General features: G+C 38.4%; 1 protein-coding gene across 1 annotated transcript; it reads left to right on the forward strand.

The window, feature by feature from the left end:
• The first annotated feature begins 165 nt into the window (after nt 1–165).
• LOC116523504 (vomeronasal type-2 receptor 26-like) lies at nt 166–15,309 on the forward strand. Its single transcript, XM_032238620.1, has 7 exons — nt 166–292; nt 6,062–6,233; nt 6,930–7,221; nt 7,527–8,387; nt 8,799–9,026; nt 13,426–13,552; nt 14,414–15,309. Exons 1-7 carry the CDS (start codon nt 166–168, stop codon nt 15,307–15,309), a joined length of 2,703 nt encoding a protein of 900 aa, XP_032094511.1.
• The last annotated feature ends 1,903 nt before the right edge of the window (nt 15,310–17,212 follow it).

A 17,212-nucleotide genomic window follows, 5' to 3' on the forward strand; every position in this document is an offset into this window, starting at 1 on the left:
GAAAAACACTGACCTAATCAAATGAAATGTCTCTTGTGACAAACTACTTTTGGCATCATTTTCTCCATAGGTCTTTCTTGTATTTTGGGTAAAACAACTATAGTAGTGCTTGCTTTCATGGCCACCAAGCCAGTTTCCAAAATGAGGAAATGGATGGGGAGAAGGATGACCAACACGATCATCCTATCTGTCTTCACGGCTCATGTCACTATCTGCGTAGTGTGGTTGGCAATTTCTCCCCCATTTCCAGATTCAGACATGCACTCCATAGTTGAAGAAATTGTCTTGGAATGTAATGAAGGATCAACCACAATGTTTTATACTGCCTTTGGCTTTATGGGACTCTTGACCACTGTCACATTCGCGGTGGCCAACTTGGCAAGGAATTTACCTGACAGTTTCAATGAAGCTAAGTTCATCACCTTCAGCATGTTGGTCTTTTGCAGTGTCTGGGTGTCATTTGTTCCCACCTATTTGAGCACCAAGGGGAAATATGTAGTTGCTGTGGAGATCTTCTCCATTTTGGCTTCAGTGGCTGGATTACTCTGGATTATCAGATCCCTTGAATGAAGTCTAATTGGTTAATTTCATTATTTAGGGCTTTTTTGTTCTGTCTTTGCAGTTTGGGGTGTATTCTTTCTTTCCTCACATCAAGGTGACATATAATACTGTACCTTTATGTCTGTGTGTGTGTGTGTGTGTGTGTGTGTGTGTATGGATATGGATATGGATATGGATATGGATATGGATATGGATATGGATATGGATATGGATATAGATATAGATATAGATATAGAGAGAGATGTAAGTAGCAGTCAATCTATGACAGCATGAGAGATAATGCAGCAAGCTTTTAAAAGTTTTATTGTTAAATTATTCTGAAATTAAGGTTTATTTTAATGTTTACATTATACACCACTCAAAGATTCTGAGGCAAATGGGAGGATAAGAAATATGAAATAGAAATAACTAAATAAATGTTGATTCCCATGTGAAGATACCCATGAAATGGAGAAGAGCAAAAAAATTAGAAAGTTACAGGAAAATAAACATACAGAAATTCATATGTCTGCAATGCACCAGATGTGTTCTTCTAAAGAAACTCTTCTCTATTATCAGGTCATGTATGCAGGTAGAGATATGGAAAGCCGCACAAGAAGGTGGCATACAAAGCAATAGTTGTTAAAATCTCTTCAAAAATGACTTCAGAATACAGTTTCTCTGAATCTTTTCTTTGAAATATTAGATCATTATTTTGTGCCCTATATTTATTTGGAAAACAAGCTTTTTTAAATGAGAAAAAATATTCACTTCAATATTAACCATGGTTCCTGAAAATGTCCAAAAGATTGTTTAAATTGTACATTTAAAATCCTTGATCGACCACTGCAACATGGATGTAATTGTTTTGTGGTGTAATAAATGTTTCTTTCTTGAGCTTAATACATAATACCAAAATCTCCATTAGATTGTTATTTATTGTTGTTTATAAATGGCAGAAGAAAAATAAATAAAAAAGAACACAAAAGAAAGCAAAAGAAAATAAATAAATAAAAGCACTTGCTTGTAAATATAGATCAGAATTTGATTTTAACTTCCATTTGTTGATTTATTTATTATTTTTATAAACAAACACTTCATATAGTACCCTGGATGGTGTACGTAATAAAAGAGTTCAGATACATTAAAAAAAATACATTAAAATGAAACCAAATTAAATTACAAAGATAGAAACAAAATGACTAAATAACAGACAGTGCATTTCAATTAAATATCATATTATATCATGTCAGGTCAGATCATGTTATATCATGCCGTATGATGCACAGGGACTGCCCTATCTCATATTTCCCTGGACATTTGATGTTCCAATCTTTTAAGGGCTTTCCAGAAGGACGACATGGTTGGGGCCAGCTACACCTTGAGCACAAGAATGATCCCCAAGATAAGGCCAGGGAAGAAGGTGCTTTCATGCTAGGTCCCACCTAACAAAATGCCCAGGCTTATGGGATACAGGATCAGGAACATACCTCTTCTGCCTGACCTCTTTCTAATACATTATAGATGCAACAGTAAATAAATAGGTAGGAAAAAACAAGAGATAACCCTTGTTTTTAATCCAACCATCAAACATACTAAGAAATCATCCTCTCTTGAATTTGGTTAAAATCCTGTTCTGAAGACATGGTGTTACCTTTTCCATTCTTGTGTTGTCACTATTTCTTTAATGATTTGCATCCCTTTTATCATGCAATAGAACTAACAATAATATATTTATTATTGATACATTTTTCTTTCTTTCTTTCCTTCCTTCCTTCCTTCCTTCCTTCCTTCCTTCCTTCCTTCTTTTTTCTCTTTTAGCCTCCAATGTAATATGATTACATTATTGCTGATTGCAGTGGACCTTAGTGATGTCTAAATTCTATGTTCACACACAATTAAGCATCACTATGTTTTCAAAGTGTCAAGAACTTCGCTAAGCTAATGAATGAGAGAAAGCTACAGAATTTATAAGCATGGCCTCATCTGTCAACCACAGAAAATGTCACAGTTGGTATGGCAGGTGGGGTACAACAAATGTACTCCAGTTGCTGCAGTGTCCAGAAAACAAGAGATATCAGAGGGAGCACTAAAAAATCAATAACAATTCTTGGATTTTGTCCAATGGTAGCCTCGGTTTCCATATCGCTACCAGCAATCTTGAGGAATATACAACTTACCTTTTAGCAATGGAATTTCTATTTACAAAGGATAAATTTATCTCAAACTACAAATTTAATGACCAGACCAATAGGGTAGCCATCATTGGAGGACCCCATACAAAAATCTGTCTCCATATGGCAACTACTCTGTACAACTACAAATATAGAGCAAGATGGAAAGTTCATGTGTTTATTATTTTCAGATGTTGAGTCCTCATAATCATTCTTATGAAAAGGATTCCAGATGGAAAAAAAATATTTGTCATTTAATGAGAAATTTATTAGATATGAAGATTATCAACAAAGGGCTCTCCCTGTTGCTTGATGAGAAGTAATAAATTTGCATATATTAATTGGGAAAAATAGTTTTTAGGCACTTGCCTTGCATACCCAGACAAGCCCAGTTATTTAGTACATATAGATATATGCATTAGTCCTTTACTTTTATTTTTTCTAGAAATCTCCCATTTAACTAGGTTCTTCTGTCTTTCCTCCACTTAAATCACATTTGGATGTATAATGATAAATCAGCACTTTTTGTAAAATGGATGTTTCCTGATGAGATCCACCAGTTTAAAGGAATTCTATACTTAGTGTTGCATTTTGATGGATCTGGGTTGCAATGATTTATCTGTATGAAGAAGATATGGAGAGATTTGTTCAAAAGAGCATTTCCATGTTTTCAGAGAGAGGGATCTGCTTTGACTTTAAAGAATGTCTACCTCAAGTGATGTCTGGTAGTGAAGCTGCTGAAATGGTGGAAGAGGCTTCTTGAGTTGGAAGACCCTTCCTTCCTTCCTTCCTTCGTTCATTCGTTCGTTCGTTCGTTCCTTCCTTCCTACCTTGGATTAATTAACCTAATCTAAAACTTAATTTTGGCAGCATACCATTAAACCCAGTGTAATATTTAAACCACAAGAAACTAGACGGCAACTCATGTAACAGAAGGAAACCATCTTTAACCAAACCAAAGTGTAGTAAACACAAGGGCATATCATTGTCCTATCGTGCAGCTTGAAGGTGAAACATGTTTTTAGAGATCATCTAAAGCAGAGGTGTCAAACTCAAGGCCCAGGGGTCAGATACAGCCCACAGAGTGGTTAGATCTGGCACACAGGGCTACTGGAAACAGCGAAGGACCAGCCTGTAGTGCCTCTGCCAGTGAAAACGGAACTCATGAGGGCCATGCACATCCCCCACACTGTGTTTTCACTGGCAGAGGCTTGTTGGAGGTCATCACAGCTGAAATTGGAGCTTGGGAACCTGTTTTCACTGGCACAGCACTTGGGCCACCATGAGTTTTTGTGGTGTTTTGCAGGAAAAATTATTTCAGCAATAGAATAGTAAATGTGTGGAACACCCGATCTTGTTGTTGTTTCCTTTAACCCCCCCCCCCACATACCTTTTATTTTAAGCTGCCTACCATGGACCTTACACATGTCTTAAGAGGTCCCTAAAGGGGCGTGCATAAGCGCACCAGCCTGCCTACTGTCCTTGTCCTACTGATCCATTTATATGTACTCTTTTTTATGTGCTTATGGGTATGTTTTGCTTATTTATATCCATTTATTTGTGCCATTTTCCCTCCCAAGACATGAGTGACCAGCATTCTGGCCATGCCCACACTGGCCACTTCCCACCCCAAGGTCAACACAACTCTAATGCAGCCCTCAATGAAATCTAAAGGCTTGCAATAGTGGGGCACAATGTTCCTATGGATTTATCCTATCCCAGGGGCACTCTGTAGCACTGTTCTTATGTTAGAAGCATCGTGATGCTTCCGGGTTGAAAGGAATCTCCTGAGATATCACCATTGCCCAGAGGATGCCCAGTTGGGGACTCCTTTCATGCCCCTGGCAGGGCTGGAGTAAAGGATGGAAGCTCAACCCAATCCCATGGCAGCACTTAGGCCTCAAACGTGGGCTTGCTAACCTCCTACTCACCATCCTAACCATGTGAGCTATCATACTCCTTACATACAGAGCATGGTTTATCCATATACCACTATATGGACAGTGGCAAAGGGCTCAATTAATACAGCAAGGGAAAAAGCATTAATGAAACACTCCTATATTTTTCACCAAGAAAGCCACATGGAATAATACCACATTTTTCAGTCCATAAGATGCAATCCCTCCACCCAAAAAAGTGGGTGGAAATGTCTGTCATCTTATAGAGCAAATATTGCTGAACTCCCACCCACCCACCATCCCCCAACCTTCAGCTTCTGCTCCCAGCAAGTTGCCTCCTTACAGCAAAAAGCAAGCAGAATGGTCAACACAGTCTGATTTAGCATGAGCAGCTGATTGGAATTGGATCAGCCTCCCGGAAAACTGATTATCAGTTGTTCCTGGCTGCGAGGATCACCATTGCAATCACTGCTGCCACACGTCCCTTTTTCAGCCTCCACATACCCCATTTTAGGCATTTGTGCATCCCATTTTTGGCCTCCACATGTCCTGTTTTACATGCGCCCCATTTGGCAGTGATAGATGGCGGTGATCCACATCGCCTGGAATGGGCCAAAAATGGGGTGCTTAGAGGCCAAAAATGATGCATGCGGAGTGCTTGTACATTTTGTTCGGAGGTTGGGCAGAGCCTCCTGTAGCTACCGCTACCGATTCACCTGAACCAGAGAGAATCAGCTGAATCCCATTGAATTCTGATTGGCACGCTTTGGAACATGCTAGGTGGGCAGGAGATGGGGCAAGTTATGGGTAATAGTAGTAGTATCATGGTGGAACATATAGTATCAATAGTATCATAATAGATGTTATATTAAGCAAAGAGTAAGGAAAATGAGCTCAATAAATTCATTTCCAATATTGTTTTATCTATTTTTGTCTTCTGCACATATGACCTTTCACTCTCCCATTTTCCACTTAATGTCTTAGTTCCAAAAGTTCATAACAATGCTGTAACAGTGGTGTCTACTGAGATATAATAAACATGTTTCTCTCTGATATTTTTTTGAATGAAGTACTGTGGCAAGTAATATTATTGATTACTCATTAAGTATAGTCATTGTCACTTCTTCTCCATGTCACAAGGGCATTCCAGCAGACACTGACAAAACTGGGATCCTTGATTAAGACATTACATTGCATTAATCTCTGTTCAGACATACAGAACTACATGCAGGCAGAGGGGGAAAAGGATTTTTGTTTGACCTGATATTTCCTATTGTTAATTCCAGTGAATGCTCATTCTCTTAACTGTAGGCAACATTAATGGGTGGCCAAACAACCCCTCATCTGAATGATAAAATAGGAGCTACAGTTTAATATCTACTATGGCCATATGTTATAGTGAGTTGGTTATATTCAGAACATTGATTTTATTCTTTTTTCCTAACATAGTATTAATTTCTCCTGTTTACAACTGCAAACTGAGTAGTCCTCTTCCAATTGTTCACAAGTATTATCAGCCAGGAGACTTGATCATTGCTGCCATTATTTATCAGGTCTTCTTTCTTTCAAATGAGATCACTTTTGAAAGCTTCCCCTCTCGTGAAGTGCTTGATCAGTATCTGTAAGTATCCTCCTGTAACTGCTTCTCCTCCAGCTTCATTTTCCTGTAGTATTTTTCTGCTGAACCGTATCATTTGCTATTAATCAATAATCAACTTCCAATGTCCATATATAGCAATTTTTAATTAGAGAAATGCCTCACAGAAATGCCTCCTGTTTTAATACAGAAGGTCAAATTGAGACAAAGTGATGTGACTCATAAATTATATGAATTTTTCTTCAGGAGACTGCCTTCCTTCAATAAAGTCCTCCTTTGAAAGTAAAATTCTACTACCTACCCTCAGGATAATCCTGATTTACTCATCCCCCCCCATATTTAATCTCACCCAGAAGTGAAACATCACCAAGTGCATTTGAGAATTCATTTCAGACTTGTTTAATGTTAAAAAACACTTCCCACCATTAAAAATCACTGGCGAAATATAGATAGAACTGAAATTAAATGTTTCTTTGACACTTAGGTTGATCCTGGAAGAGATATTTTACAATGAATTTGATAGTTCACCAGAAGTATAATCTAAAATAGAGAAGAAAGCAGGCCACAAATGCTTTCTCAGTATAATTTAGCTTATCTCCCCCTCCTCATCTCTGATTCCTTATATCAAAATGCAAAAGCACTAGATACATATTATTAAAAATGTCAACTGTATGAATCTGAAGCAGCAATATTTCATGTCATTTGTACCTTTCACTGAAGGTTCCTCACTCATAATTATCAACATGCTTTGGCTTTGGCATTTGCTGTAAAGGAGATCAATGAACATTTTGATATTTTACCCAATGTTAGCCTCGGTTTCCACATTGCTACCAATTATCTTGAGGAATACACAACTTCTCTTTTAGCAATGGAATTTCTATCTACAAAAGATAAATTTATCCCCAACTACAAATGTAATGACCAGACCAATACGGTAGCTGTCATTGGAGGACCCCAGACTAAAACCTGTCTCAACATGGCAACCAGTCTATGCAACTACAAATTTCCCCAGGTGAGAAGAAATGTGGAACAAGTTCATGAGCTAGTTGTTATTTTTAGATGTTGAGTCCTTATGATAAATCTTATGAGAAAGATTCCACAAGCAAGAACTATTTGTCATATAATGACAAGAATATCACAAAGGCCAGTCTTTTCTTTGATTCATGAGCAGTATTAAACATCCATAACCCTCACAGTGTATTTGATGAAGCCTATTTCTTTATCCTACTCAAACCCAATTATTGTATAAAGTTAAAAAATGCATTCTTCCTTCAATTATTTAAAAGTCTGTTCCCTTCTTCCTATTTCCCCAATTAGATTACTTATGGATCAGCTCCTTTGATGAATAATGACCAAGAAGGAATTTTTGTCAAATGGATGTTCCCTGATGAGATCCACCAACTTAAAGGAGTGCTACATTTACTCTTGCATTTTGGATGGACGTGGGTAGGGTTGATTTCTCTGTTTGAGGAAGATAGGGAGCGATTTGTTCAGAAGAGTCTTTCCATGTTTTCAGAGAAAGGAATCTGCTTTGACTTTATAGAATGTTTACCCCAAATGATGTATGGCAGTGCAGCTGCTGAAATGGTGGAGAAAGCAGATAAAATATATAGTGTGATCATGGAGAGTACAGTCATTGCAGTCATCTTCAATGCTGAAATTACAAGCATAGTGACATTGAGGATGATGCTCTCTGTTTTAGATTCGGATGATATTCCAAAGGAGAGAAAAACCAAAGTTTGGATCATGACAGCTCAAATGGAATTCACCGCCATTCTGATGCAAAGACCATTGCCCATTGATTTTCTCCATGGTGCAATTTCCTTTGCACTTCACTCAAAGGAGTTAAGAGGATTCCAACATTTTACGCAGAAGAAAAACCCAAATTTTGAGAAAGACGATGGTTTTATTAGGGATTTCTGGAAAGATGCATTTGAATGCTCATTCTCCAGTGATGTTACAGATGAGAATGCTGAAAGGATCTGCACTGGAGAAGAGAAGTTGGAGACTCTACCTAATTCTGTCTTTGAGACCACCATGGGTGGACATAGTTACAGCATCTACAATGCAGTCTACTCTGTGGCACATGCTCTGAAGGCCATGCTCTCTTCCAAACTCAAGTGGAGTCGAAAAATGAATAAGAGGAGCTCGAAGTACTTCTTTCAATCACCATGGCAGGTAGTGTTTACTAATCCAATTCAGGAATCATGTAGAAAATGTTGGCTTATAGATTTTTTTCCTCCTTTCCTTTTGAAAGTATCTTTATTTATAGTTCATAATACTTAACAGTAGACCTCCCTCCCTTTACAGATAGTTTTGAATATTCATGGTTTTCTCTTATGCAAAAGCTAAAAAAAATCTATTATTATGATTTTCAAATATTATCCGAATAATCAAAACCATGAAGTCCATTTAGGCAAAATTAGATGCAATTTGAAAATAAACTGAAGGTATTGAAAATTTTTGAATAAACCCCCACTAACATATGGACTTTATTTTATGTATGAATCACTTATGTAAAGTATCTTTATGATTCATTTCAAAGAATCCAGTTAATATTTATATTTCTTTGGTTTTTTTTCCATTCAGCTCCATCATTTTTTGAAGCAAGTCTCCTTTAACAACAGTGCTGGAGAACAGGTTTCTTTTGATTCCAATGGAGAATTGGAAACTGGGTTTGATGTTTTCAATTGGGTCACATTTCCAAACATGTCCTTTCTAAAAGTTCAAATTGGAAAAATCGATCCCATGGCTCCCCCAGAAAAGCTCCTTACCATTTCTGCCAAGGATGCTGTTTGGCCCCTCATATTTAACCAGGTGTGTCTCATTTTTTTTTACTTTTTAGGAAATCATGTATTCATTGATCCACAGAAGTAAATAATTAAATCACAATCATAATCAAGCTTGGATGTAACAACCTCATTTTTGGTTTCATGTATATTAACATAAACTACTAAAGTATATATTAAAGTCTAAATGCCTACATCACTTATTTAGTTTCAGTGCAACATCATCCCAGTACATAGCATAGTAGTGATCTGTATAAATTACTCATACTGGGTTATATTATTAAAATGAGCACCAGACACAGTAAAATAAAATAAAATAAAATTAGACAGGATAAAACAGTAAAATAAAAAGGGATTACGGCAAAACAGAATGCTAAAATAAATAACGAAATGAATCCTAGAGATGGACAACAGTAGGGACTTAAGTGAATTAATTACTTTTCATGCAACCTCAAAGTGTGGTAGATAAGATGTCCTTTTTGGTGAAGCCTGACTATAAATCTAACAGTCCAAGTGATTACATATATATTTGGGCCCTGAAGGAAATAGAATTATTTTGTTTGTTTGAATCCTAATATGTCATTTTCATGAAGCAATATTTTTACGTATTAAGCCCTTGCTGAGCCATATAATGGACAATTGAGTAGGACATCTGAAGTAGTCAGCTATCTTTAACTACATTAGAAAAAAAAGGAACAGTTAAGCAAATGTTTCTCTAACCCAGCAAGTTTATGAGGGGTGGATTTCAACTCACAACTTCAGCATGCTTGTTTGGGAAATAACAGCATAATTTTGGAGATATTCTAGTCCAATTCCCCCCCCCACACACACACACAAACACACACACTACTCAGGAAACCCTACATCATTTCAGACAAATGGTTGTCCAATTTTATTTAATTAATTAATTAATTAATTAATTAATTAATTGGTTTGTATGCCGCCCACTCTCGAGAGACTCAGGGAGGCTTACAGGTAAAAAAAGGAAGGGGGACATACAAAAAATAAAAAAAAACAACATTAAAAATTCCACAGCATTCATAACTTAGGATGGGGCTGGATGAATCAATCTTTTCTTTAAAATCTCCCATGTTGCATTCACAACTTCTGGAGGCAAGTTATTCCAATGATTAATTGTTCTAACTGTCAGGAAATTTCTCTTAGTTCTAAATTGCTTCTCTCCTTGGTTAGTTTCAACCGATTGCTTCTTGTTCTACCCTAAGGTGCTTTGGAGAATAGTTTGACTCCCTCTTCTTTGTGGCAGACCCTGAAATATTGGAAGACTGCTAACATGTCTCCCCTTCTTTTCATGAAATTAGACATACCCAGTTCCAGCAACCATTCTTCATATGTTTTAGCCTCCAGACCACTAATCATTTACACTCTTTCTAGACTCTGCCCATATTTTGTACATTGCGGTGACCAAAACTGAATGCCGTATTCCAAATGTGGCCTTATCAAGCCTTATAAAGTGGAATTAGCACTTCATGTGATCTTGATTCTATCCTTCTGTTTATGTAGCCTAGAACTGTGTTGCCTTTTTTGGCAGCTGCTGCACACTGCTTGCTATTATTTAAATGGTTGTCCACTAGGACTACAAGATCCTTTTCATGGTACCTACTATTGAGTAAGGTACCATATATACTGTACCTGTGCATTTTCTTTTTCTTTTCTAAATGTAGAACCTAACTTTTTTCACCATTAAATTTCATTTTGTTACATAGCGCCCAAAATTCAAGTCTTAAGCCTATTGTGAAGTTTCCAAAGATGACTTAATTAATTTATGAGCCTTGAGAAAAGTTCAAAAGAAATGCAGTCATTTATTAGGATCAACATTTTGACATGTTCTTCTGCAGAGCTGAAACTGATTCCTGGTTAATGGTCTCTGCACTTTACCCCGTGTCTCCCCTCCCCTCAGTCTGTGTCATAAATAATATCCACCAACTGGGTGCTGCAGCAGACTGTGAACTTTGCACGCCACACGTCGGCTGTAGAAATATGAGATCCGACTCTGGCCGAAGGTATGCATTGAATTCTCCTCCTTTTTCTATGTCAACTTGATAATAGTCATGGAAATGTTTTACAAGTTGACATTCAGCTCCCCTCACTTCCCAAACGTGACCTGTGTGAAACAAAAATGATTTGTGTACAGGTATATAATTTAGGGATACGTCCCTCCCACACTCTTGCCTAGATTTTCTGCATGGAATTTTGCTTTAAGTCGTTCAGCCTGGATAATTCTACTTTTTACCCAAGATGCCTCTGATAAGGGGTAGCCATTCTAATGACCCTCCTAAATTCATGGATGAGCTCTTAGATGGGGTGGCCCCTCAGCTTTAGGTTGCTGAGTTCCTATTCCACATATGGGTCCTCCCCCTCCACCTCAAATCTGGCCTCTAGCAGTTGCAGGAAGTCATCTATGTCTTGCAGTTGGGGGGCTCTCCTCTTGTGGAGGGCTGCTAATCATTCCCTTGCTTCTCCCTCTAGCCTCTCTGTGATGGTGATCACCATGGCTCTGGGGAATGGATACAGGTGCTCATAGCATACTAGGTGGATATCGGCTGAATCAAGGAATAGAGCTAGCTAGTCTGAGTCCCTGTCAAACTTTCTCCAGAATTGGAGTGGGTCATTCAGCCCTACTCCTCCAACCTCCGTCGGCCTCTGTATGCTTGCGCCTGACATGGCTGGCCATCTTCCTCACCTCTAATTTGGAGAGACGGAGGGGGTTGCCTGCTCTGGGCAGCCTGCCTGCTATGTGGGAGAGGCACTGGTTGCTGTTTTGGACCCCTTCTCCTTCTATTGGGTGGAGGAGGGGGACTGCACTCCACTCTGCATCTCCTCCCTTCAACATGATCAGATGTCCCTCCCCTCTCTTTTGGGTGACAGGATGGCCCCTTATCATGGAGTGTGGTCCAGTCAAAATCCTCTTTCAGTTGCTCAATTCCACACCCCAGGGATTCCATCTGGGACTTTGGGAGCCTGGCTTGTGACCAGTCCTACATCTAGTCAATCCTTGCCAGCTCTCTCGAGAACCTTCCCTTTATCTGGGAATTGGAGTAAGGGAACTCAACTTCAGCTTCCTTAGGGGCTAATTTCGACCAGTACTCATCCTTTCTTGCTTCTGCTGCTGGAAAAGGCATTGCAGCTTGGATGTCTGCAGGTTTGATGTCTGGGGCTCACTGAACTCCTCCAGCTGAAATCAGGCTTTCTTCTGATACTCTGCCTTCTGCCATGGTTGCCTGATTTTCCCTCCAAGCACCCCAAATGTGGGGAAATGATTGGAGATCCCAGGATTCAGGAAACCTGGAAATCTTGATAGATTTTAAAAGTCAGTTTCGGCTCTCTGTGAAATCCAGTCATTTATTAGGATCAACATTTTGGCTTGTTCTTTTGCGGAGCTGAAACTAATTTCCAGTTAATGGTCTCTGTACTTTACCCCTGTGTCACCCCTCCCCACAGTCTGTGTCACAAATCACATCCACCAATGAGGTGCTACAGCAGGATTTGACCTTTGCTGTAGAAATATCAGATCTCACTCTAGTCAAAGGTATGCATGGAATTCTTCTTCCTTTTCTATGTCAATTTAATAATAGTAATTTTTTAAAAGTTGACATCTATCTTCTGGAGTGTTGGCTATTGCAAATTGTGTCATCTGCAAATTTGATGAGTTCCCCATCTATCCCATTATCCAAATCATTGATGAAGTTGTTGAAGAGTACTTGGCATAAAACAGAGCCTTGGGGTACTCCACTGCAATGGAACTGTAGATGCAGTTCCATTGAGGACTATACATTGAATGCGGTTGATCAGCCAGTTACGAATCCAAATCTTTTTTCTATCCATTTGTTAATATAGCCTAGGATTGTACTGCACGGGTGGGTTGCTGCACATTTTACTACTGGTTCACCACCCACATGCATGCTAGATGTGTGCCAGTTGTGCGCTGCATGCTGCACACTTGCACTCTTCAATTTAAATTGTTCTACGCGCATGCATAGAACAATTTAGAGTGAACTGCACATGTGCAGTCACTAAAAACCTAAATGGTGGTGGCCAGCAGTGGTGAGGAACTGGTTCGGGGGAGTGGCAGGCCTAGGTCACTGTTGGTTCTGCGACCAAGACCAGAATTCCACTACCAGTTTGGCTAAACCAGGTCGAACTGGGAGCAACCCACATCTTCTCTGCTGGCTTTTTTGGCAGCTGCAACATTCTGGGAGTTTACGTTCATACCTCTTTTATTTACTCAGGTTTAAGAAAGAAATGAATTGAAGGATTGTTTTTGTGAATTTAAACAAAGGAAAATGGGGAAATGGGACACTAAGTTTTGATGAGGATGTGAAAAGTTTTGGTATACATACCTGATGAAATGAACACTCTCAACCTATACGTTCTTTATGTGAAAGAATTCTGATTTTATTTATGAACAGACTTTGCCTCTTTCCATCTGTAATGGGAAATGTCCTTTGGGCTACAGCAAGGTAAAAATAGAAGGGAAATTATCCTGCTGCTACGACTGTAGACAGTGCCCAGAAGGGAAGATAGCTGACCAAATGGGTGAGCAAAGGAATATATTAAATATATCAATAATTTAATACATATAATTGGGGTTGGATTTTTAATCAGTATGATGGTGACTGAAAATTTTGAGCTGTCTAATAGGTTGTATAGATGAGCGATGAAAAATGTGAACTACTTGTTTCTAATTCAAAGTTATATTTAATGTCTATGAAGATTCTCAGTCATCCAAAGTGCTTTCTGTCCCAAGGTTGCTTTTTCAAAAGACAAGTGAAGTTCCTTTTTTCCTTGAAGACATCCAAGATGTCTTCTCATCCAAGAAGCTTCTTCAATTCTGACTGACTTGCTTCACTCAGAACTGAAGAATCTTCTTGGATGAGAAGCAAAATGTTTTCAAGGAAAAAACAAAGAAAGTCCAGGTGATTTTTGAAACAGCACATTTGGGAAATATTTAATGCTACAGTCTATCAGTTCACTTTAAATAGCATAAACTCTCTTAAGGATCAATAGAATATTCAGATTTTGACTCTTATTATTATGGCTTGTAGACATTTGGCATGTAACCATTGCATGTCAGTAAAAAATCCAGAAGTTTTTTTATTATATATATTTTGAATGTAAGGTCATTTTCCATCCAAGTAAATTTGTGTAACATTTTTTCCTGTTATTTCAATTCTTTTTCATTCCAAATCCATCTGGACAGTAAAAGTGTCATATAAATGTTTTGAGATAACTGTGTAACTTAAAAATGAACAATGCTTTATACAATGAATTTCATTTTAGAATATTTTGTGAAAATAATATGAACTCATAGGATCATATAAAATCTAGTTATTACTTTTTCATGCTTAAAAGCTGTAATGGTTCTGTGAAACAATTTTATTTGTTCTTTCCCCCCAGATTTAGATGTTTGTTTTCCATGTCAAGAGGATCAACATCCAAACAAAGGTCGAGATAATTGTCTTCCAAAAACTGTGACTTATTTGACTTTCCAAGAGCCGTTGGGTATGTCTTTGGTAATGATTGCAGTTTCCTTTTCTGTCATCTCAGCTGTAGTGTTGGGGATCTTCATTAAACACCAGGACACTCCCATTGTCAAAGCCAACAACAGGAACCTCACCTATACGCTTCTCCTTGCTCTCCTTCTCTCCTTCCTTTGCACTCTGCTCTTCATTGGGCAACCTGATCAAGTGAAATGTCTCTTACGACAAAGTACTTTTGGCATCACTTTCTCTATAGCTCTTTCTTGTATTTTGGGTAAAACAACTATAGTAGTCCTTGCTTTCATGGTCACCAAGCCAGGCTCCAAAATGAGAAAATGGGTAGGGAGAAAGATGGCCAACACGATTGTCTTATCTGTCTTCATGGCTCAGTTCACCATCTGTGTAGTGTGGTTGGCAATTTCTCCCCCATTTCCAGATTCAGACATGCATTCCATAGTTGAAGAAATTGTCTTGGAATGTAATGAAGGTTCAACCACAATGTTTTATACCATGCTTGGCTTTATGGGGTTCTTGACAGCTGTCACCTTCACGGTGGCCTTCTTGGCTAGGAATTTACCTGACAGCTTCAATGAAGCCAAATTCATCACCTTCAGCATGTTGGTCTTTTGCAGTGTCTGGGTGTCATTTGTTCCCACTTACCTGAGCACCAAGGGGAAATATGTGGTTGCTGTTGAAATCTTCTCCATTTTGGCTTCAGCGGCTGGATTACTGGGCTGCATATTTTCCCCCAAGTGCTATATCATTATTCTGAGACCTGATCTGAATACGAAGGAGCAACTAAAAAAGAAGTGAAATTGATATTTATGCCAGTCCCCTTGAATGAATCCTAATTGTTTACTTCCACCAAATAGGCCTTTTTATTTTGCTTTTGCAGTTTGGGTGTATGTATTCTTCCCTCATATCACCACACCAATGTGACATCCAAGGCAGTAGCTTGATATACATATAGAAGCAAATATATTTAAGTTGCAGTCAGTCTATGACAGCATGCAAGATAATGCAGCATGTTTTTAAAAGTTTTATTGTTAAATTATTCTGATTTTAATGTTAATGTTGTTAGGAATATAGCCTAATGGTTGGTTTGGCAATATATAAATCATGTAACAATGCTATGCTTGTTTCTTTAAATCATGCTGTAAATGTGATTGGTTGCTGTTTCTTCAATCGGCCATAAGATGGAGCCAGAATCAATGTTAGATGCTGATCTTATCTGAGTGTTTGGAATCTGGCTGTTAGAGGTGCTGTAAAGTGATCAGCGTGAGCTATTGTAAGTTTTGCAACTGCTAGCAAAGTTTGTGTATCAGACTGTTTATAGGATTATGGACTATGTTATTTGGATTATCCCTTAACTGAAAGACATTGATGACTGACTGTCTTAACCGTGTATGACTTGGACTGTTTGAGGGACTCTGATACTTCTATTTCCACGAAAGTAAAAGCCTATTTAAACTGCAGTGTCTCTGTATGCTGGTTTGTGTGTTCTTCAACACCAGTCTCACAACGCTTCTCTTAACCCTCTCGCTCTTCCAACGGGGAGCTTACCTAACAGGGAAACTACCTGCCAAAGTTGTTGTTTGAGAAGCTGCTTCCTCTGCTCATTTCGTCTTGATACTTTTTTCACTGCAGTTGAGTGTTTATTGTGTAAAGCTTCTGCCACTACATGGACGGCATTATAGATGCTGTAGCTGTGGCTGGTCAAGCTCATTTCAAAAATTGACCCAGGAATTTTACTCAGGTCCTCCTCTTTAGTGTAGATGTCTCCAGGAGCATTGGAGAAAGAACACTGAAATGCCTCTTTCCAGAAATCCCTAGAAAAACCATCTTCCTGTTTAGATGGGAGTTTCCTGTGCTGAAGGGACTCATGGAATCCCAGCACTTCCTCAGTGTGGACTGTGAAACAGAGTGCACCATGAATGAAGTCAATGGGCCAGCTTTGTTGAAAAGACATTGATGTGAAACCCATCTGAGCTACGAAAATCCATACTTTGGTTTTCATTGGGACGTCCTCAAATTCAGACATGTGAAGCATTGCCCATAAAACTATCATGGATTGAATTTCTCCATGTACAACTACTACATTAGCAGTGGCTTCCATAATGATCCTAGTTATTTTCTCTCCTGCAATCATTTCAAGGATTTCAGTTGAAAAATTTACTTGTGGAAATGTCTCTATAAAATCAAAGCAGATACCTCTGTGGATAAACAAGGGGAGCTGATTTTCTACAAATCTCTCCCCGCTGTCATCATTGATGAAAATCACTCCAATCCACACCCACTGAAAATAGAGCAGTAACTGGAGAACCCCCTATATTGTTGGTTGATGTCTGGAAATATCTGATGAAGGAAAACTCTTTGGTTTAAGTCACTCATTGTTGGTGAGTCATAGGCCATCTAATGCAGCAATGAATAAAGAAGGTTACGTGTCTGAGTGATTTTCTGAATAAAATTAATTGGAGTAGTTTTACCATGTCTAAATTGTTAGGAATATCTCCCAAGGATTGTTTTTCAGTTCAGATTTCTATCAAATTAAGTGAAAATTTGGGATTTTTGAGGCTTGTATTTGCTTACTGAGAAATAAACAAAAGAAACTTTTCTTAAAAGATAATCATTTTAAAATAGCAATAGCAGTTAGACTTATATACCGCTTCATAGGGCTTTCAGCCCGCTCTAAGCGGTTAACAGAGTCAGCATATTG

The sequence above is a fragment of the Thamnophis elegans genome, unplaced genomic scaffold, assembly GCF_009769535.1.
Source record: "Thamnophis elegans isolate rThaEle1 unplaced genomic scaffold, rThaEle1.pri scaffold_38_arrow_ctg1, whole genome shotgun sequence".
NCBI lineage: Eukaryota > Metazoa > Chordata > Lepidosauria > Squamata > Colubridae > Thamnophis > Thamnophis elegans.